The sequence below is a fragment of the Xenopus laevis genome, chromosome 1S, assembly GCF_017654675.1.
Source record: "Xenopus laevis strain J_2021 chromosome 1S, Xenopus_laevis_v10.1, whole genome shotgun sequence".
In the NCBI taxonomy this organism is placed as follows: Eukaryota; Metazoa; Chordata; class Amphibia; order Anura; family Pipidae; genus Xenopus; species Xenopus laevis.
Genome location: NC_054372.1, coordinates 161,920,811 through 161,943,218, shown reverse-complemented (window position 1 = coordinate 161,943,218; position 22,408 = coordinate 161,920,811). Strand labels below are relative to the sequence as shown.

Below are 22,408 nucleotides of genomic sequence, written 5' to 3'. Positions count from 1 at the left end.
GAAAGTCTTGATTTCTGTGGCCGCCTTCTGTGGAAGCTAATGGGGAGCCCGCCGACATTGCCTTCCACACTCTGTCAGAAAAATATGGGAGAAGAAATCGAGCGCTGCACAATGGATCGTCGTCGCCCTGTTGCCTTTTCTGTAGATGACAGGAAGCGGAGTTACTGTAAGTTATTTCTTAATAAAAGCTTCACTATTTTAAAGTTTAATTTGTCTTGGTGTTTTTATTTCGTTCTATACTAACACATTTTAAAAAAAAAATGTTGATGTTACTGGTCCTTTAAGTATATGCACCAACATTTAACATTAAGACGTCCATTCAAATTTACCGCCCTATGCAAATTGACCTGAGCGCAAGATCCCTAGCGAAGTTTTCGCTTGGCAGGAATGAACGTGAGCGCATCTTCACTATCAAATGCTCACATTGCTGAAGTAACACTAGCGAAAAAGCCGCCAGCGTTCGGCGCCAACGACGAAACTCCGCATTTTTCGCCTGGCAAGGTGTCGCGCTGGGTGCAAAGTGGACGCTGGAGAATTTTTGCAGGTTAGTAAATCTGCTTCTTGGACCGGCCAGTAAATTTTAAAAGGGACCTGAACATCGGCCATTGATCCTCAATTCAACATCTGACTGTAATGAAACACATTTAGAAAGGGGAATTTTAGTGAGGAGAGTAAATCGCTTCATTTCAAGACACAGGCGCTGGGTAACAAGCTGAGCTGAAACTGATGTGGCACGTCCGGCAGAACCGGCTTCTTGTCTATTGCCCTGAGAGAAATCCTGTCAGTCCGCTAGTTCACAGCGAACATGTGGGAATAATAGAGACACAGCACCCCACGGCTGCCAGCTCCTCATTCCCACGCAGTGAGGGCGGGGCAAACACTTGGGTTTACAGGAAAGGCCATTCCCTCCTCATCTAGGGGGAAAGGGCGGGGACTACGAGTTCTGAGTGAAGGAAGCGTGACGTCATCAGACCACTTCACTCCATTGGCAGGGATCTGGTAATTCATTTACAGCTGTTGTTAAATCACGGCCCACCGGGAAATTAAGAGCATCGAGAGGCGAAAAAAACATCACCGTTTAAAAGATCGCTTGAGTTTTCAAGAAGCTCAAAGGCCTTTGGTTTTTTTTTTTTATAAATAGGACACGCCCATTGCTGTCGGTGAACACGCCCCTCAGGTCCCGCCTCCTCGTTAGTAGAAGATACTGTACTGTAGTTGCGGAGCCTCAGCGCTTGTAGCGCTTGGACTGAGCCGGTTGTTCAGAGAGGGAAAGCGGTGCGGGACAAGCTGGGAGAAGTCTAAGGCGGGCTGAGCCGCGTGCCCTGTGTTGGTATATTCGGGACTCTCCGCACTGGGCTATAACACGCTGGAACTTGTGCTGGGGGCGGCGAGCTGTGGTCTCTTCCTCGCTGTGAGTGTCGGCAGCTCGTAGCTATCGCTGGGACGTGGCTTTAGCGCTGCTGTGGGATTGGAGCAGGACGTACCTATGCCCCCCAGGACTGGCCCACCTGTAATCCTCTGATAGTGGAGCGCGGCTGCCTGTCCCCCCCCCCCGAGTGGGAAGATGAAGCTGAGCCGGCAGATCACGGTTCTGGGCAGCGGAGTGTTCTGTGTGGTTATCTTCTCTCTTTATCTCATGTTGGACCGGGGGCAGCTGGACGAGCCCAAGAACCCGCGCCAGGAAGGGGCTTTACCCAAGGTGAGAAACATTTCCCCCACTCCCCATGTTCTGGGGCTTTACCTTCTCTACCCCAGATACACCAGGTCCCTCTCAGAAACGGTGAGAGAGTCTTTGTCCACGTCACGTGACCTTCCCCTGTCTTCCTGACCCTTAACTTTTACTCCTTTGCACCTCCTCTACACAATGTACACACTCTAGGTCTCTTCACAGCTCGCTGTCTCTTTCCACTGCACTTCCATTGCACTCACTGGCAGTACGGAAGATGACATGACATCAAATGAGTTTTATGGGCAGGAGCAAATACATTCAGCATTGGCAAAGCCGGTAGAGGGGTGACATGGGTGCGGTTAGGGGGTCAGTTTATGGGAATAGGGGAAAGTTCTGTCTCTAAGTAAATGACAGTCTCTTACATATTGTGCAGCTATTGCTACTGTCAGTGTCTCTTCTCCCAGTAGGAAGTGGAGTTTCCTCTCTTCTTTTATGGATATGAAGTCTGGGATGTGACTGAAGAATCTCTGGAAGTGGGGGACCCTTAGTGCTGATTATTTGGGCCTCCCCCCCGCTACTTCCTCGTCACATCGCTGACACTGTTCTCTCTGGGTCTGTAGGTCTGTCTGTGCCGTCCCAGTTCAATCTCCAAGTTGTGGCCACTGTACATACGATCTGTCTGTCTCTCTCCCTCTCTATTTGTGTCTCTTCCCTCTGTCTCTCTATCTCTCTCTTCCCCTCTCTTTCTTTGTCTGTCTCTCTCTCTCTCTCTCTCTCTCTTTGTGTCTCTTAAGCTGGCCATAGACACAAAGATCCGATAATACGAATCATCGTACGATCGGACTTCCCCATCTCCAGACCTGCCACTAACCATTCCGATCAAATAAAGTACAAAAGAACAGATCAGCCGATGTTCTGCCCCTGACAGCAATCGTACGAAAGTTATGTCCGACAAAGCTGGTGACAGTCTCCCTCTGAAAATCGTACGATCGGCAATACATGCAGAGATATTACCCGCAGCCGTCAGAAATCTTTTAACCTGACCGATCGTACGATCTGATCTTTGCGTCTTTGGCCAGCTTTACTATCTGTGTCCCCCCACTCTTTCTTTGTGCGTCTATCGCACTCTCTCTCTCTTTCTCCCTCTGTGTCTCTCTATAGCACACGTGACACTTCCTGCTACTAAAGGCAAATTCTGCTGACTGATCATCAGGGGGAGAATGTGTTTTAGAATTAGGAAAAAGACCCCAAGGCTTCTCCCCTGTTTGCCCGTTGTAGAGGAACTTTGTTGTGATTGGCACATTGTAAATGGCCAACAAGAAGCATGCAGCTAACTCTCATCCGCTGGAGCAGTGCTGCAGTAATATCTGTTTGGGCCTTGGCATATAGATCATGATCACATGAAGTACCTTATATTTTCCTTATGCATATAAGTGTTTCAGGTATCCCCTCGCTGTCCAGTAATCCAGTAGTCTTCTGTTCTTTCTGTTACAAGAGGTCCAAATTCCATACAACTCAATGCATCTGTATCCTTGGACTCGGCTTTGTCTCCTTATGTCTCTTCTGCAGAGTGGTAGCCACAGGCAGCCCAAGCAGCGCTTACAATAAATGTTAAGGAACTATTGAGGGAAGAGGAATGGATCCAGCTTTGTCCTGTGGGACAGGAATGATACTGAGTGTATAGCTAGAATCCATGATATGAACATAAAGATTATTCTTCGACTGTTTGTCAGAAAGAAAAAAAAACACAAGGCCCAGGAATAAAAGGAAGCACATTTTCCATTACTAGCATAAAAAGTTACTATAATTTCTACAGTAGTGAAGTAAAATATTTTTTTACAGAACTACACTACCTTACCCAATACAACACATTATTTGCATGCAAAATGAAATCCTTTGAATAGGGTTAAATGGAATCGAAATCACAAGAAATGAATTGGTGTAAACGTATTCAGTTAAGTCCTCTGAACACTTTCGCAATGTACATTCATTTTCTTTTTGAAGTGGTTTCTGAAATATTAGCAGTTTTTCACAGTGCTAGGCAGCCTTCAGCTCAGCAGCTTTTTAAAGTCCCGAAGTGTCTGGGACCCTACTGTCTGCAATATCTATGCACTTCCTTGATTTAGTTAACCCTTGAGTTGCTGACTTTCACCTAAGATTAATGGCTTTCAACTAAGAAACCACTAAAATAGAAAATAGATGTAAACCACAAACAGGCTTAGAAAAACAACATTAGTAAGTTTCCATCAATTGACTTTTTGTGGTTAGATCCCCTTTCAGTTACCATTTTGATCAGTTTGTTGTCATGTCATGGTTGTTATTGTTTTGGTGTTTGTTTTTATGACAGTCTTTTGACATTACTGATGATTTTATATAAATATTATAGAACCTAAACTTTATGCAGTTTAAAATGTTTTGAGAACTAATTTAAAGAACATTAATACTCCGCTTTCCATTTCTTTTCAAGTGGACACTTATATATTGCAGTATTTTATTACTTTTATATATTTCTGACCCACTATAAATCCTATTATTTGTTAGCAGATAGTACAAGGCAAACCATTTGTTACATTTATTGGAAAATGACATTGCTGAAAACACACTAGGCAACAACATTATTGATCTACAACTTTCTTAAAGGGGATGTAAAAGACATTCCAATAAATAGGGATTCTGTTAAAAAATAACCCATTTTACCATATATGTTAATTGCAAGGGAAGATATCCCCTCTGCTGCAACTAACACCCCAAGCTCTGATTATGCCAAAATGGAACTGGTCTGTGACTGCGCTATCTTTTCTGTGTAATGGGCCAATCAGAAGCATGTATGACTTGGGGCAGCTGGGAAATTGACAATATGTCTAGCCCCATGTCAGATTTCAAAATTTAATATAAAAAAATCTGGTTGCTCTTTTGAGAAATGGATTTCAGTGCAGAATCCTGCCGGAGCAGCACTATTAACTGATTCATTTTGAAAATTTTTTTGTTCCCATGACAGTATCCCTTTAAGATTTACACATGCAATGCTTTGCTCAATGTTGCTACATGAGTAGTGAGCCTAATTGGGCTGATCTAGTTTGTCTCTCAGGCCAATGATATCGGGATACAACGCAGTTTTTGCCCAGTGGGAATTTCCAACATATCCAATAGACGAGTAATGTAATCTATAGTTTTTTAGATGATGAAATCTAAATTACAGGTATGAGATCTGTTATCTGGAAACTTGTTATCCAGAAAGCTCCGAATTACGGAAATGCCATCTCCCATAGACTCATCTCAAATAATCCACATTGAAAATGATTCACTTTTTCCTCTGTAGTAATAAAACAGTAAAGATAAGATAAGATTCTTTATGTCACATGCATGGTTATACAGGTACAACAAGCAGTGAAATACATCATGATCCACTTTTTTAGACAAAAATTAAAATTAAACAAACTAGTTAAATACTACAACTAAGTACAAAAGGATTACCAAAAAAATAAGAATTCAAAGAAAATGTTTAAATTAAGTATAGCTGCAGAGCAGATGTAGTGCAAGATGAGCCATGTTATTTACATAAGTGACAGTGAGTGAAGATTGTGTAAAAATATAAAAATCAGCACAGCAGTACAGTACACAAAATAACCATATTGCATGAGGTGACAGTGAAATGAATGTAAATGGACTGTACTATGAGAAAATAAAAAAGAAACAGTGCAGTAACAGTACACAATATTAAAATGCATAGTATGTGAATTGTATAGTACTGTATTGTGGTGACGTAGTGTCACATACTGTAGGTCAAGTAGGTGCAAATAAGAAAAGAAAAGGAGGGGAGGTTATGGGTAAGGTGGCATGAGCCATGTTATTTACATAAGTGACAGTGAGTGAAGATTGTATAAAACACAGAAATATAAAAAAAACAGCAGTGCAATATATGACAATATAAAAAACAGTACCTTGTACTTTATCCAAACTAAGATATAATTTGTCCTTATTGGAAAGCTAAACAATCCATTTGGGTTCATTTAATATTTTACATGAGTTTCTAGTAGATTTTAGATATCAAGATCCAAATTACAGAAAGATCTGTTATCTGGAAAACCCCAGGTCCCAAGCTTTCTGGATATCAAGTCCAATACCTGTACATTGTCTTTGATAATCTCAAAAATAAATCGCAAGACTCCTTAAAAGGAGATGCGACTTGTGAATTGTACTCCAAATAACCTGTCCTGATCTACTGGTGATGCCCCATTGCTCTGATCAGAACTTTAGCCCACCTCCACAAGCCGGGTGTCAACGTCTTAAAGGGGAAGGAAACCTAGTCGGCGCAAACCCCCCATCCCCCCCCTCCCGTTTGTTGCCCACCCTCCCTCCTCCCCCCTGGCCTACCCGTCCCGCTGGGCAAATGCCCCTAACTTGTTACTTACCCTTCTGCGCAGGTCCAGTCCAGGGAGTTCACCGACGACATCTTCTTACACGCGATCTTCTCCCTGCTTTGAATGGCGCATGCGCAGTAGGATCATTTCTCCGGTACGATCTACTGCGCATGCGCGTGACTTTTGGCGCATGCGCAGTAGATCCGTACCGGCGAAATGATCCTACTGCGCATGCGCCAAAACGCCGTTCACAGCAGGAAGAAGATCGCGTGGAAGAAGATGTCGTCTGTGAACTCCCTAGACTGGACCTGCGCAGAAGGGTAAGTAACAAGTTAGGGGCATTTGCCAGCGTGACGGGTAGGCCAGGGGGGAGGAAGGAGGGTGGGCAATAAACGGGAGGGGGGGTGGGGTGTTTGCGCCGACTAGGTTTCCTTCCCCTTTAAGTGATCAGGGGATCAGTAACTGGACTTTGCCAGGGGGGCAACAAGTAGTAGTATGTTCTCACACAAGAGCTTAGTAACCTGAAACTGACATATTTCTGATAAATGTAGAGTAGAATGTTTCACTTTCGCAGATATTGTTTCCTCTATTATTCACCATAGCAATTTTAAATAAATTTTCAGGCTTTGTGGTTATTGTCAGAGAGCAAGAGGAACTGATAATGTTAGGCTTTGGCAAGCAGATAGAGTTTTAAAATGTAATTTGTAAGCTGCAGTTTCCCTTTTCCACAGTTTTATTTTTCTGTGATTGTATATCGTAGGGCAAACACTGATCATTGGCAAATTTTATCATGGGTAGCCAAAAAGTGTTTTATGTGCAAATCGCAAGACTTGTCAATTGTGAGTTATTTTGCAAAAAAGAAAAAAAAAAGGTCTTATTTACTGTTGTTCGCTATCAATAAAGATGAAGTTAGTCGGTGGGTAAAGCGACTAGTTGTAGTGCAGTGAAGATGTATTTAATGTATTAATTTTTTGTCTAATAACGGAAACAGATGTAGTTAAATAATTGAAATTTGTTTTGAATCTCCTTAGTGCATACAATTCAAATATATACCCTCTTGCATTGAAGGGATTCTTAATTACAGCATAATTTTAGCTATTTCCGTCAATCTTTTCTGTTGCCCTTGATGGGGCACTCGCTCAGTAGTGCTTTCAGCTTCTAAGTTTCAACGTTGTGCATGCACCCAGACAAGGGTAGCTGCCATGGATCCCTGGGACCAAACATAACATGGTGGCAAACTTAATATAGTAGAGTTTTTGCTCCCTGGAGTGCCTAACAAATGGACACCCTCCAAAGCGTTATTGTTTGTTGTCCCTGAATAACTGACATTAGATCTAAACAGATATATCCAGCATGTGCATGTAAGTACATCTTAAAGGGAATGTGAAGAGAAAAGTGAAGTCTGTGTTCAAGATCCAAGTCCTAATTTGGCCACACAAACTGCTCCTGGTAGGTGCTAAGGCTGAAAAGTTTGCAAATGTGTTTTCATTGAACTCAAGCATCTATACAGTCGCTTCCACAGTATTTTGTTTGGTGCAGGAGCATTTGCTATGTAAACCTCATATCAGTATTCCATTGTTTGGAATCATTGGGGCTCTACATGAAACATATGAGCTACGTGCTGAAGGGACTGTAAACATTGCAGTATCAGGAGTTCTATTGCACTCTGAAAAATGGGTTTCCAGATAAAAGATCCCCATACCTGTAACAAAATTGTTTTTCGCAGGTTGTGCCTTGCTACCTGCTGTGTTTGTTAATTTGAAGGACAGCAGTTTGTGTATGCGGAAGAGTACTACTAAAAAACAGGTGTTTTCAATTCTAAAAAGGAGAAAATATTTCAGTGTATTCTTTGACATTCTTCTCAAATATTTGCTGAACAGTCTATGCAAAATGCAAATTTAATGATCCTAAAACTGCCACCTATTTCAGGCTATTTTATTCTGCTCTTTATGCAAATCACTGCTTCCGTGCCATACAAAATGCAGTTCTCTTAAAATTGAAAAGCTACAAACGCAATGGTTTAAAATGTTGTTGCTCGTTTTGTGATATTCAAGTGCATTCTTTCTTTTATTTTGTGTTTATTTTTTTTCTGGTTGTTCCTTGCATAGGAGGATTGTGAGCTGTGGCCTAACATGAACTTTTAATCATTGCTACAAGGAGTTATGCCACCTTGTGGGTGGACATCAGTGGGGAGCACCATGTGTAGCCACAGAATTGTTTTTTATCAGTCACAAATGCATTTTAGCACGTTTTTTGAGTTGTCACCATGGTGTAGAGCTACTTGCAGTTTATCCTGTTGATGTTATTGGAAATAAACCGATGGAGGGTAACAGCTGTTTTGATCGCAGTTATGGCAGTAATCAAAATGAGTGTGCTATTCATAATTATGTGGTACTGGTAAAGTGGGATGTTTATATTTGATGGTGGTACAATAAATGGGTGTATACTTTGAACATACAAGAAACATAGAAATGAACCAATAACTAATCTAAGAGTTTACAATCTGAAATGTGCTTTCTTTCATTAATTACTCAGCAGTCCTCTTTATTCATTTCTTAGTTGCTACTGTCAAAACGTAACTTTTTCAGTTTCTTTGGAATTCATTTTGACTGATTGAAATTTGTATCTTTGTGTTCTAATCCCACCCAAGAGGGGATGATCGAACCTTTAATTACACTGTTCAAAGAGGACCGCAGGTTTATCCCTAGAAGTGTTACTTGCTTGTTGCGTATGGTTCCTGTAACATTTCTTTTTTTTTTTTTTTTTTTTTTTTTAGATTGTTAAAGGGGTAATTCACAATTTAAGTTGAAATTCAGTATTTTAAAGAATAGCCAATTCTTAGCAACATTGTTTTTTATTTGTTATGCTTTGACTTATTCACCATCTACTTCTGACTATTTCCTTCTTTCAAATGGGGTTGTGACCCAGCAGCTGAAAAACTATCATTCTGTGAGGCTACAGTTTTATTGTTACTTTTTATTTTTTATCTTTTTATTCAGGGCTTTTCATCTCCCAGTCTCTCATTCACAACACTTCCTGGCCACCACAAATATCAAAATATCAACACCATATCATTCTAAAAGTTCATTTTAAGGTGTACAAAAGTGTTGTGTCAAGCATATAGGGAATCTTTGTACCATTAATACACACTTGCCTACATGTGTGCAGGAACAAATTACATTAAAGATATGTTAAGGGTCACAGTCTAAGCAGGTCTTTCCAGAGCTTCCTGCTCCTCTTGGTGAAGTTACTTCTCACCTCTTAAGTGACCATTTTCAGAGCTGTCAAACCTCCCCTCCCTTTTTTATTCAGGCATTACCAGATTTTGGGCTCTGTCCCTTCAGTATCCTATCACTATTAAGCATCCTCCAATTTCTCACTATTTTCCAAAATTTTGGGTAATTTGCAGGCAAAAATCTGATGTGTACATGCGCAGAACTTTTCAGTGATGCACATGACGTCTTTTGCCAACGTCACATCTGGGCCAGAAACCTTTTTGGTGCTGCAGGTCCCCCTGTGACCCGATTTTAAAAGTTGACAGCTTTGAATTTTGGAACCTACTGACCATAGTGACCAATTTTAATACATATCTCAACTTTCAAATATGTAGCTGGAGGGCAGTAGTTTTTATCCTGTAGCCCATTGTATTCTACATATCCTATCTGTATTTCAAACATGAGCCTTTTTTCCTTGATCAATGTGAAAGACTGGCCACATGGCTACAAAGCACCTTATTTATACAAATAACAGTACACACAAACACACAAATGTTACCAGTGCAGGATATCTGCTTAAAACAAACAAACAAACAAAAGTATTTACATTTTTTTTTGATGATCTCTGTTTTGATAATGGTGGTCTGTTACGAATATGTGCAAGATGGATTTTAGATTAGGTATACACAGCAAATCTGTAGAACTTATATAATGAGCAAACCTAAAAGGGCCATGACGTTCACTATTTTGGATTCAGCCGAACCCCCGAATCCTTCTCGAAAGATTCGGCCGAATACCGAATCCGAATCCTAATGGGAAGGGGAAAACCTTTATTATCTTGTTTTATTACAAAAAGTCACAAGATTTCCTTCTCCGCCCCTAATTTACAAATGCAAATTAGGATTCGGATTCCGTTTGACCGGGCAGAAGGATTCGGCCGAATCCTGCTAAAAAAGGCCGAATCCCGAACCGAATCCTGGATTCGGTGCATTACTACATGCGAGATAATATTTCAAAATTGTTTGTCAACAGACCTAAAGGGGGTCTGCAGAAAATCTCATGATCCCTTCCAAATAGGAAGTCATCTTATATATGTCTGTAACTGGAAAAAACTCCCTGTTGCAAAAGGGATTGCTGGGCATCTATCCAGTAGGTGTGTGAATTCAAACATGTGGACGTACTGTAAAAGAAATTTATATTAGTATGGATTTTTATGTTTGTATTATAGGGGAATATAGCTATACAGGGGAATGTAATAACAAATTGTAAAAATTGCACCCATTTCTGACAGTGGAAGAAAGACTCTAAGTTTTATAGTTTGAAACAGTGCCCAGTCAATGTAATAAAACTTCTTACTGAAAAAGTTATGTTTGCTCCAAAAGATTGACTCGGTCAAGCACTTTTTAAAAGTGAGCAAAGCAATAATAGTATAATGAGTATTATAGTTTGTGCAAAGTACACATTTTTATTCTAATTTGTGTAAATTGCTTTTATTTTAAACTCTTAAAATATATTGCTATAAAGTATATTTTGCAAATATATACATCCACTATACTCACAGGATCATTTATCTCTTTAATGACAAACTATTTGGCACTTTTGTTACATTTATTATCAGACCGGTTTTGACTGTTTTTGAACATTTTATGCTCTTTCACGTCAGAAGCATTTCCTGGGGGGGGGGAGCTTTTTAGTTTACCTAGGAAAACTATATATTTTTTTTTTCAGGACTACCTAAGCTTTGAAAATCTGCTAGATTTTTGTGGAATTTGATTTCTGTTATAAGACCTTGGCTTCTAAATGTCTAAAATATGAAAAAAAAATTTTTCTTATTATAAACACAAAGGGCACATTTACTAAGGGGCGAATTTCAAAGTTAAAAAACGTTGTAATTCGACCATCGAATTTGATACTTGGATAGTCGAAAACGGACGTTTTCAGGCGAAGTAAAATCGTTCGAAGTGGAAATTTTTTAAAGAGACAGTACTTCGATTTTTGAATGGTCGAATTTGTGAAGTTTTTTCAATTCAAATTGAATTTTGGCCTATTCGATGGTCGAAGTACCCAAAAATTACTTCAAAGTAAAAAAAACTTCGAATTTCGAAGTGTTTTTGGGGCTACTTCGACCATCGAATGGGCTACTTCGACCTTCGACTACGACTTCGAATCGAGGGATTCGAAACTAAAAATCGTTCGATTATTCGATAGTCGATAGTTCGAAGTACCGTATCTTTAAGAAAAAACTTCGACCCCCTAGTTCGCCGTCTAAAACCTACCGAACTCTGTTAGCCTATGGGGAAGGTCCCCATAGGCTTGCCTAAGTTTTTTTGGTCGAAGGATAATCCTTTGATCGTTGGATTAAAATCCTTTGAATCGTTCGATTCGAAGGATTTAATCGTTTGATCGAAGGATTATTCCTTCGATCGAACTATTTGCGCTAAAATCCTTCGACTTCGATATTCGAAGTCGAAGGATTTTAATTCCCAGTCGAATATCGAGGGTTAATTAACCCTCGATATTCGACCCTTGGTGAATCGGCCCCCAAGTGTCAGTTCTTACCAAGACATTCTTAATTAATTAATTCTTAATTGAGCAATGAATGATTTTTGCATATTCTTTTCACTATAGTTACAATACTAGTTATCCAGTATATTTATGATATAGTTGCCACAGAGAATTTAGACAAAAGTTTATTGTGTCTTGTTTATTATCAATCTCTTGTTTTCTATGAATAGCTGATTATCGTGTTTGCTTTCTGTTTTTGTCTATATGCTTATGTCTGGTCACCTGCCATTTTTTTTTTTAATCTATTTAATCTGATTTACTAGTCAATGGATAAGGTCATCCTCAGGCTTCTTAACCTGCAAGGAATGTTCTCATATTCTGGAGCATTGCTCTGCCTTCACCAGAATGTGTGCAAAGCACAACATATCCTTTTGGAAAATAGCAGTTCTTTTTATCAAAAGCTTGGCTGAACTAATTTAGAGCAGTCAATGTCCAAGGTCTGCCATCCATTTGATAAAATAACTTTCATAAAGAGGCAGTGCTGTTGATTTTATAACAGAGGCAAAACACACTGGGAACATTCTGCAGCAACATTCTGACCATGAACATTTTCATAGGGCCTTGAAAGTAAGCAATTTGGTAAGCTACTAAGACCATAATATATCTTACACTACCAATGTTTCTCAAATTAGGAGGCCATTCTGACATTATCTTGTATTTTAATGATAAAACAATACATAACAATTGTAGCCATTAAATTGTAACAAAGTGTAATTGTTGCATTATAGGTATGGGATCAGTTATCTAGAAATCCGTTATCCAGAGAGCTCTTAATTACAGGAAGGCCATCTCCCATAGAGTTCTGTAATAATAACTGTACCCTGTACTTAATCACAGTTATGATATACTTTATCCTTATTAGAGTAAAAACAATCCTATTGGGTTTATTTATCGTTTACATTATTATTATTATTTTTTTTTAGTAGACTCAAGGTAAAGTGATACAAATTAGGGAAATAACACTTACCCGGAAAAGCCCAGGTCCAGAGCGTTCTGGATAACAGGTTTGCATACCTATAATGTTTTTAAACCCTGTTACTCTAGATCAGGGGTAGGCAACCCGTGGCTCCGGAGCCTCATGCGGCTCTTCATCCTTCTTGCTGTGGCTCAGTCTTGCTGCTTTGCCTGTCACATTGTCTATACAGCCCTCTCACCTGCTGGCAGCTTCTTGAGTGTGCGACCGTGGTAAGCTAACCTTTAGCTTACCGATGTCGCACACTCAAGATGCCGCCAGCAGGTACGAGGCCTGTATAAACATCCCAGGCAAAACCGTGCCGCAGCAAGATGATTCATTATGGTCCTTACCCCGGTCGCACACTCAAAACAAGAGAGAAGCCTCCAGAGTGCAGCTGCAGCAGGTGCGAAGGCTATAGATGTGGATGCAACGCATATTTTAATGACGTCTATAGCCCTCGCCTTTAAACAGATGAAATCATTAGTATTTAATAGGGCTATTCGATGTTTAATTTATTTCAAAGTAGGCCTACACATGCACACTGCATATTTGTTTGTTGTATTCTGTTGTTGTAACTGTTAAAATTAAAAAAAACTTTTAAAAGTTTATAAGCTGTGTTATGTTTTGCGGCTCCAGACTATTTTTCTTTAGTGGAAGAGGGGGCAAAATGGCTCTTTTGATAGTAAAGGTTGCTGACCCCTGCTCTAGATGAATGATGATTATGATATGAGATTTTGGTGAAAAAGGCGTTATGAAACTGTGAGAGTACAGTATATCCTACTTTAAACCTTTAATCATTATTACCCTGAAATAAAGTGTGCACTAAGGAGGGCAATATATGAGAATTTATAGTACTCCCCTTTTGCTGTCATCATATGATGTGCAGCTGTAGTATAGTTTCCTGTCTCACTGTTTTTGGTGCCCTTCTTAGCAAACTTCCACTTTTAACTTTTTTAAAATGATTGAAGTAATTGTTAAACCCATGAACTTATTTTTTTCTTCGCCTTGTATGTCTGCCGATTTGCACATTATTGTGAAATGCAACACCGGTATGGGACCTGTTATCCAGAATGCCCTGAAAGTAAATTATGTAAACATTAGGGATGCACCGAACCAAATCTGAATCCTAAATTGCATATGCAAATTAGGGGTGGGAAGGGGCAAACATTTTTTACTTCCTTGTTTTGTGAGAAAAAATAATGCGATTTCCCTCCACACCCCAATTTGCATACGCAAATTAAGATTTGGTTCGGCCGGGCAGAAGGATTCGGGCGAATCGGAATCTTGCTGAAAAAGGCCGAATCCCGAACCAAATCCTGGATTTGGTGCATCCTTGGTAAACATTAAATAAACCCAATAGGCTGTTTTTGCTTTCAGTAAGGATCAATTATATCTTAGTTTGGATCAAGTACAAGGTACTGTTTTATTATTACTGAGAATAAGGAATCATTTTTAAAATTTGGTTTATTTAGATAAAATGGAGCCTGTGGGAGATGTCCTTTCTGTACTTTGGAGATTTCTGGATAACAGGTTTTCAGATAATGGATCCCATACCTGTGCTCCTTGGTTTATTTTTTAAGGTTTACAAAGTATACAGAAAAAAGTGTAGTTTTTTTATAATCCACTTATGATTTTATTTACTTTCCAAACACATTTTTCAGTTCAGTTGTTTTCAGATTGTTCACCATAAGCAAAGACATTTTTCAGTTGCTTCCCATCTTTTATTTTTTACTGTTTCCCCAAAATGTTAGTTTAAAGTTTAATGTTCGTGCCTCTGGTGTCTCAGTCTGGCAGCTCAGTGATCCAGGAGCAGAATCTGAACTATTACAATTTGCTGCATTTAGTTGATATTTAACAGCAGTATCTGTGGAATATTGGCAACTATTGTATCAATTATAACGGCTGCCTTTAATGAAACTCAGGGATTCTGCTCAGAAGGGACAAAGATGACAAATGTTTCAACTTAATATATAAATTTATTGCCGCTGTTTTCGCTGCTAATTTTGCTGTAATGGATGAAAAAATTTGTTGCGTGTCAAAAAATTTTGGTCCCATAGACTTCAATTAATTTCAGCCAATTTTCGCCTTTTGCGAATTTTCAGCGAAGTGAAACAGATCAAATTTGCCCATCACTAATTTTGAATAGTTAGGGGCACATTTACTTAGCTCAAGTGAAGGATTAGAATAAAAAATACTTCGAATTTCAAAGTATTTTTTTGGCTACTTCGACCATCGAATTGGCTTCTTCAACCTTCGACTACGACTTTGAATCGAACGATTCGAACTAAAAATCGTTCGACTATTCGACCTTTCGATAGTCGAAGTACTGTCTCTTTATAAAAAAACTTCGACCTCCTACTTTGCCACCTAAAACCTACCAAGCACCAATGTTAGCCTATGGGGAAGCTCCCCATAGGCTTTCTAAGTAATTTGGGATCGAAGGAAAATCCTTCCAACGATTTTTCCTTCGATTGATCGAACGAATTGCACTAAATCCCTCGACTTCGATATTCGAAGTCGAAGGATTTAACTTCGAGGGTCGAATATCGAGGGTTAATTAACCCCTTAGAGTGCCCCTTAGAGTCGGTGACCCTTCCCCCTCCCAGAGCTGGTTTAGAGGGTGAAAAATGAAACTTTACACTTCAATATTTGACAAAAGGTCACAATAGAAAATAGGAAGTAATTGGAAACAGTCTTTATTTCTGGTGAACCACCTTGGTGTTTGCAATTTTTTTTTTTTTTTTGACAAAGTAACTTGTTGGCAGAGAAATACACAATGTGTAATACTGTATGTATGTTGCTGCCACACCTGCTTCCTCCATATCCGTTTCATGTTGCACATCTAGGATGTGTTTGGTTTTCTTCAGTTCCTTATAGCACACAAACAATGACAGTATTTCTATACCATTCTTTATTCTCTTCTGTTCTATAGCTGAATAAAGCACAGCCTTCAGAACTCCTCCAACTTGTTAAACGTGTTTATTCTTACACCAAGAAACCTAATATTGACATGATATCATCCTGTAGGGCAATTGATATGTTTCTGCTGCCCTTTATACAAATATTCTTCCTATCGTCTATATGAACCCCGTGCCCACAAATATTTGTTCAAAGCTATTGTGCCCACGTAATTGCTGTGCTTGGCATGCTGCAACCTGAGAACAGCCATCCGCTCTGTATTTACGTCTGGTGCAGCCCTACTCATTGCTTCCCCTGTTGTGGAAGTGACTTTGTGTGTGTAACATTACAACCACAATGTATGACGTCCACCGTCAAGCGCACAATGTGCACCCCTACCCCTTCAACACCCCCCGCCCCCCAACAGCGGTTGGGGAGATTTTTTTTTTATCTTTTAAAATGTATTTAGTTATGTAGGCACCGGAGATCCACCGATATAAAGCTGCATCTCTAAGCACAGGCCCTTGGATGCCTATGTATAAATATGGCCCTGCATGAGTGGGGTGCCAGTAGTTCAAATAATAAGTGCACTTAGTGGACCATCAAAAACAGAACACCTGCCCGAGACAGTCCAGGCTTTTTATCTAGACACTTAGACACAGAATGACCTTTGTGTACAATAGACTTCCACCCCCTGTGGCAGCACCGTAATAAAGCAGCAGAGGAGGGTACATGTTAAAGGGGAACTATCATGAAAATTAAAATTTAATATTAGCTGCATCATACTGAAATAAGAAACTTTCTAAATATAATCAATTACAAATTCTGTACTGTTTCTGAAAGAATCAAGTTTATCTTTACTATTCCCCTCTCAGCATCTATTATTATTATATATATATATATATATATATATATATATATATATATATATATATATATATATATATATACCGTATATATATTTATTGAAAAGACCGCACTCCATTTCTTGCAAAATTCAAATTCTATTTATTGTGTACACAATAAATAGAATTAGAATTTTGCAAGAAATGGAGTGCAGTCTTTTCAATAATCATATACATAAAGCTTTGGACCTTGCACCTGAATTTAATTGAATAAGTCCGTTTCTTGAGTGCGACTGCTATAAGTGGACTATCTATCTATCTCTCTATCCCATATTGATTATAGAGAAAAATCTATTATCACATATTATACATGTGGATTGATGTGACATTATCAAGATGCTCAGTGAAATAAAAAGGAAGACCTTGAAGTACTTTGGGGCAAATTCACTAAGATGCGAAGTTGCGCCAGGCGCAACTTCGCCGCACTTCGCCAGGCGTAGTTTCGCCAGGGCTCCGCAAATTCACTAAAATCCGAAGTTGTGCACAGGGGTAGCGTAAGGTTGCAGAGTTGCGCTAGCGTTGATTCGCTATATAAAGCGAAGTTACGCTAGCGAAGGCTAATTTGCATACGGCGCGAAATTCAAATTTCAATGGAGGAACACGTATCTGCACTACAAATGCCTAGAAAACCTTCAAATCAGCAAATGAAGGGGGGAGGAAGGGGAGCCCCAAAAAATTTTCGATCTTTTTCAGCCTATCAGCCATCATGTAGAAAACACGCCAGCGTTTTTTGGGACTTAGAAATACATTGACTTTTTTTTAAACAATCCCTATCTACTCTATTGCGCTTCGCCAGGTCTGAGGTGGCGAAGGAAGTCTAGCGTAAAAGGTAGCGTTCAGTACACTGCGCAAGTTAGTGAATTTGCGTAGTTTCGTCGCTAGCGAAACTTCGCCTGGCGTAAGGTTGCGAAGTAACACTAGCGAAACTACGCCAGTGTTCGTTAGTGAATTTGCGCAGTAGCGAAAATGCCAAACGCTAGCGAATTAACGCTAGCGTTCGGCACTTCGCGGCTTAGTGAATTTGCCCCTTTAACTCTGATACTGTGAATGGCTTTTCAGATTTCAACTTAAACAAGGCCTATTTTCGAGTAACCTTTAATATGTACTAATAAAGATATTTTTTGTATCACAATGGGAGTATTGGAATGTTATTATTTTTCATCTGTCCTTGATAGAAATCAGATGGAGATTGTTTCCTTGGATGCAAATGCAGAAAAATATGCAGCATTAAATCTCCATTTAGTAATCCTCCTTTTTGGGATATTGGTGATAATTTTAGGCCCTGCTTACATAGAAAGAGAACAATTGCAGGCAGCTTTTTCAGGGGACTAGGAATAAATAGTGCAAAATCAGCAAATATTTTAAAGCAATATATTCTTTAGGTACTCTGTACATATCAGCACCGGAGTTTGTTTTACTTAGAAATACATTGTTTACAAGGGTTAAGCACTGCAGCATTAATGTTACAGTATGAGGGGCATGTGCAAGGCATCTCTGACAGTCACAGGCACAACATAAAGCAATAAGTGAGTTATGCAGGACTGTATGAAATCCAGACTAATTGGACTTTTTACAGACGGAACCATGACAAAGTATGCATCTGGTTAGTATTTTAAACCTCTTAATCTCATCATTATTACATTTGCTTAGGCTACACAACCATTTTTGGGAACATAAGGACACAACTTTGGTGTAAAATCGAGGGAGGGGGAGTGTTAAAATGCGAAATGAGAGAACTTAATACGAGTGTATGTAAAATTCAGGTTTCACTGTATTGTCTGTTTAAAAGTTGTTGTTAGAGAATAAAATGTTATGCTTGTTGCTGTGAGTTTCTGGTGCTGTTTTGCATCAGTCTGGTTTGGGGAGGAAAAGAGATTTTGCAAGCTAAAAATTCGGTAGTACGGTTTTGGTAACACTAAGGCTAATGTCACATGACACGCAGCCTTGGTTTCTCTGCTGCCTTTTCTCTTTAGGAGAGGAGAAGCTGATGCAATGCAATCCCCCCTCCAATGAGCTGTCTCTCTGCACTGATATTCTGTTCAAATCCACCGCAACTCTTGCATTTACTTTATACTGCACTGGTGGTGCTGGTCATCCGTAGACCTGGCAAAGCAACGACAATTGTAGTTCATGGATCCGCACACACACTATTTCTGCAGCGGGGGAAGTACTCCTTTCTTTTTTATATTACACCACAAATATCAACGTTTCGTGGGGTACACCCTCCCTTCATCAGGATCTTGATGAAGGGAGGATGTACCCCCCGAAACGTTGATATTTGTGGTGTTATATAATTAAGAAAGAAGTACTTCCCCCGCTGCAGAAATAGTGTGTGTGGATCCATGAACTACAATGGTCATCTCTGCACTGATAGACACACAATCAGCCTGTGAGAACATCAAACTATTTTCTTGCCTATATTCAATATAACGCCTTTGTGGGGTTTGCTGAAATCCACCTGTCACAAGAGCTGACATTCAAGCAAATAAGTATCTGCACTGCCACGTTAGGACGAAGTGAGGGAGGAAACTAAACTGCTTTGCTGTGTGAACATACTGTAGATTGAACAGTTACACACTTTTGGCTTCCATTGTCCAGCTTTCAAATTCCCATATATATTAAAGTGTTTATACTATTAACAAAAACTGTTTACTGCAGGTTTCTTCAATTTGCTTATAAATTTGTGATTCTAATGCATTATACATCCTGTTTTTACTTTGTTTTTATTCTCATTCTTATTTCTGGTCCTCTGATACTTACTTATTATAGATCAGTCTATTGGGCTGTAAAAGGATTGGTGCAATCCACTTATAGTAGTGGTTGTTCAACATTCAAGCCCTGGAAGGTATTACCATTGATCAGTTCCCTCTTAGTCAGAATCATGTTAAATATATGTATAAGAAAACATTGAATTGTTAGTTATACAATCATTTTTCCAGGTATACCTATAAGAGCACATTTTCATCCCAAATCTTACCTGAACTGATCTTCAAAAACTTGTTTTTCAGGTGTAGCTAAGAGAGTAAATAAACATTCTCACCAAATATTTCCTTAGCACTTCTCCCCACCAAGGGTAACAGAACCACACTGTCCTAACCATTTTTCTATATGCTAAAGAGTATGTACTACGGCCTATATAAGATTGCACTGACCAGGGTGATGGCAAAAATGGGATCTCCATGTGTTGCTTAAAGTCATGTTGGAATGTTGGAGCCCTCTTATCTCTGATAAGAACCAGTCATTATCACTTTAATACAAAATATTGAAATGTTTTTGGTTTTTTTTTGTAATTCTTTCTTTTTGTTTATTTTAGGGTCAGCTGTCAATGTTGCAAAACAAAATAGATCACCTAGAGCGCCTTTTAGCAGAAAATAATGAGATCATTTCAAATATAAAAGACTCTGTTATCAACCTGAGTGAGTCCGTGAAAGATGGCCAGAAGAACTCAGACTCTCAAAATTTTAGTCGAGGATCAATCTCACAGCTTGAACCATCAGCCTCTGCTTACCTTCCAATAAATAACGAGGACTGTCAGTTTGCGTCTGTAGCTGGTGGTCACAAATCCAATGTTCAGGTAACTTTTAACCATTTTATAATATTTCAGTGACATTTTGTCTATTAACATTGTTGAATCAAAGTGTGAAAGGATAATCCTTAGTGATACAAACACAGCAGTCACAGAAGTGATCTCTCCAGGTTGTTTGCGCCCGGCTGTTTCCCACACTCATTCTGCCCCCACATTGTGCACAGACAGAGGAAATTTGAAACAGAAGCAGTAGACCTGTGCACTATGTTTGCTGAAGCACACAGACCTATTGGCATTTGCACAAGCAATTATTTTACAGCAGGGGAGCTTGGGGAGGAACATATTTATTTTTTTCCGCCACCACCGTCATTTTGTTTTCTTGGGAGAAAACTGCACAATATTAAAAACTGTGCCCCACTGATTATTTTAAAATGCCCTGTTGTCTTCACACCATTGTTTGAAGGCTGCTGTGTTTTTGAATAATGCCAAATCGTAGGAACTCACGGCAACAGAGTAAGAATAGTGCATAAAATGATTCATGGTTTCTGCTATAAAATCGTTTTTTGTGACACTTGAACATCCCTTACGCTAAAATTACCAAAAGCAGACATACTGAACAGACATCATGAGTACGGGGCCTATTTATTCCTTGATTTGTTTTTTCCTGGTCGAGTTTTTAAGGGGGAAACTCAAATTTTTAGAGTGGAATTAAAACCTCTAGTTTTTCAAGATTTATTATGCTCCAAAGTTGCTAAAAATCCAAATTCCAAAAATTCTCCTGCTAAAATCTGTTGAAATCATGTAAAAGTCAATTGCAGATGTCCCTCTAACAATATGAAGATGTTTCTTGCCTTCATCATTTTTGGGGGTTTTCGGGCTGGTTTTCAATCGATAATCTAGAAAAGTATCTTTTTAAGGCATCAAAACTGAAAAGTCAGTGTTTTTCGTCCGTCAAATCAGGAAAGTTGTGGTTTACTGCATCAATCTGAAAAGTCACACACCAATACAGTTGAAACACAATGGGGCAGATTCACTAAAGCGCGAAGTGGCCGTCGCTAGCGACAGAAAGCTCATCTGCAGGGACATTGCCATTTCTCTAGCAGGCCTAATGGACAATTCGCTACCGAACAAGACCGTCACTAGCTTTCGTTCACAGGTGACTTGCTCTGGCAAATGGTCGTTACTCCGCAAATTCAGTAAAGTGCGAATTTTACTGAACGTTACTTCTTTCACCAGAGTTTACTTCACCACCTCAGACCAGACAAACTGATAAAACAAAGTTACATCTACCTCAATCTTATGTCAGTGACATCATATCCTTTATGCCGGAAATGCATTCAAGTTGTCAAAAATGCTAGCGACTTCTTTTTTTTAAAGCGGGATTGCTGTCAAAAGTCCAAATATTAAAGACTTGTGTGTGAAATTTTTTTTATACTAATTAGAGGGGCATGCCACATTTATATAAGGATGGGCTCATGTCTAGGGCATTAGAGGATCTCTTCTGTCTTTATTATGGCTCATTGTGGCCACTTCAAACATTTGCACCAACATTACTAATAAAGACGTCCATACGACTTTTATGTACTTGCTCTATTCAAATTAATCTAAGTGCAAAAGTGCTAGCGAAAGTTTAAGCAGAAGCAGAAATAAACGCTAGCATAAATTTGCTATGAAATGCTCACACTGCCAAAGTAACGCTAGTCAAAATTCGCCAGCGTTCGGCTGCTGAGATGCATCTTTAGTGAACTAGTGTCGAGATCATGAATCAGCGTCTGGCGGAGTGTGGTGAAGCGGCCGCTGGTGAAAATTTGCCCGTTAGTGAATTTGCCCCTTTATCTGAGTATATGTATATGTGTACTGAAAAGGCATAAGATCATTACCATCCTTGCTTATTACTTCTCATAGGGTTATATAATAAAAGGCATTAAGTTTGACCAGGTGCAGTAACACATAGCGACCAATCAGCAGGTAGCATTTATTGGTTACCTGTTTAAAAGCAAACATTGTGTTTGCTATAATGGCTTACTGCACATAGGCAAACTTAGTGACTTGTATTACATATGGTTTTTCACATTGCTGCAACAGTCAAAACAGGGACTTCACTGCTGCTTATGGTAGTTCATTACTGACTATATTGGTAGTGAAAAAAAAATCTTGCCACTAATAATTGCCACATGCTACTACTACTTGCTCCCCAGTGATTTAATGCTGTGGAATAAAGGATCACATTTTATAGTATTAGTGTAGAAAAACTATGATTTTTCATTACTTTTATAGAGGGAAAACCCTGCCGCATAAATTGTGGCATCATTTG

The 22,408-nt window shown here is 39.2% G+C and overlaps 1 protein-coding gene across 1 annotated transcript in view; it reads left to right on the top strand.

The window, feature by feature from the left end:
- Nucleotides 1-453: 453 nt before the first annotated feature.
- Nucleotides 454-22,408, top strand: part of man2a1.S (mannosidase, alpha, class 2A, member 1 S homeolog) — a 75,200-nt gene continuing 53,245 nt past the window's right edge. The window contains exons 1-2 of the mRNA XM_041580444.1: nt 454-1,699; nt 19,882-20,142. Coding sequence (XP_041436378.1) covers nt 1,565-1,699; nt 19,882-20,142 — 396 coding nt within the window. The 5' untranslated portion in view covers nt 454-1,564. The remainder of the gene's footprint in view (nt 1,700-19,881; nt 20,143-22,408) is intronic.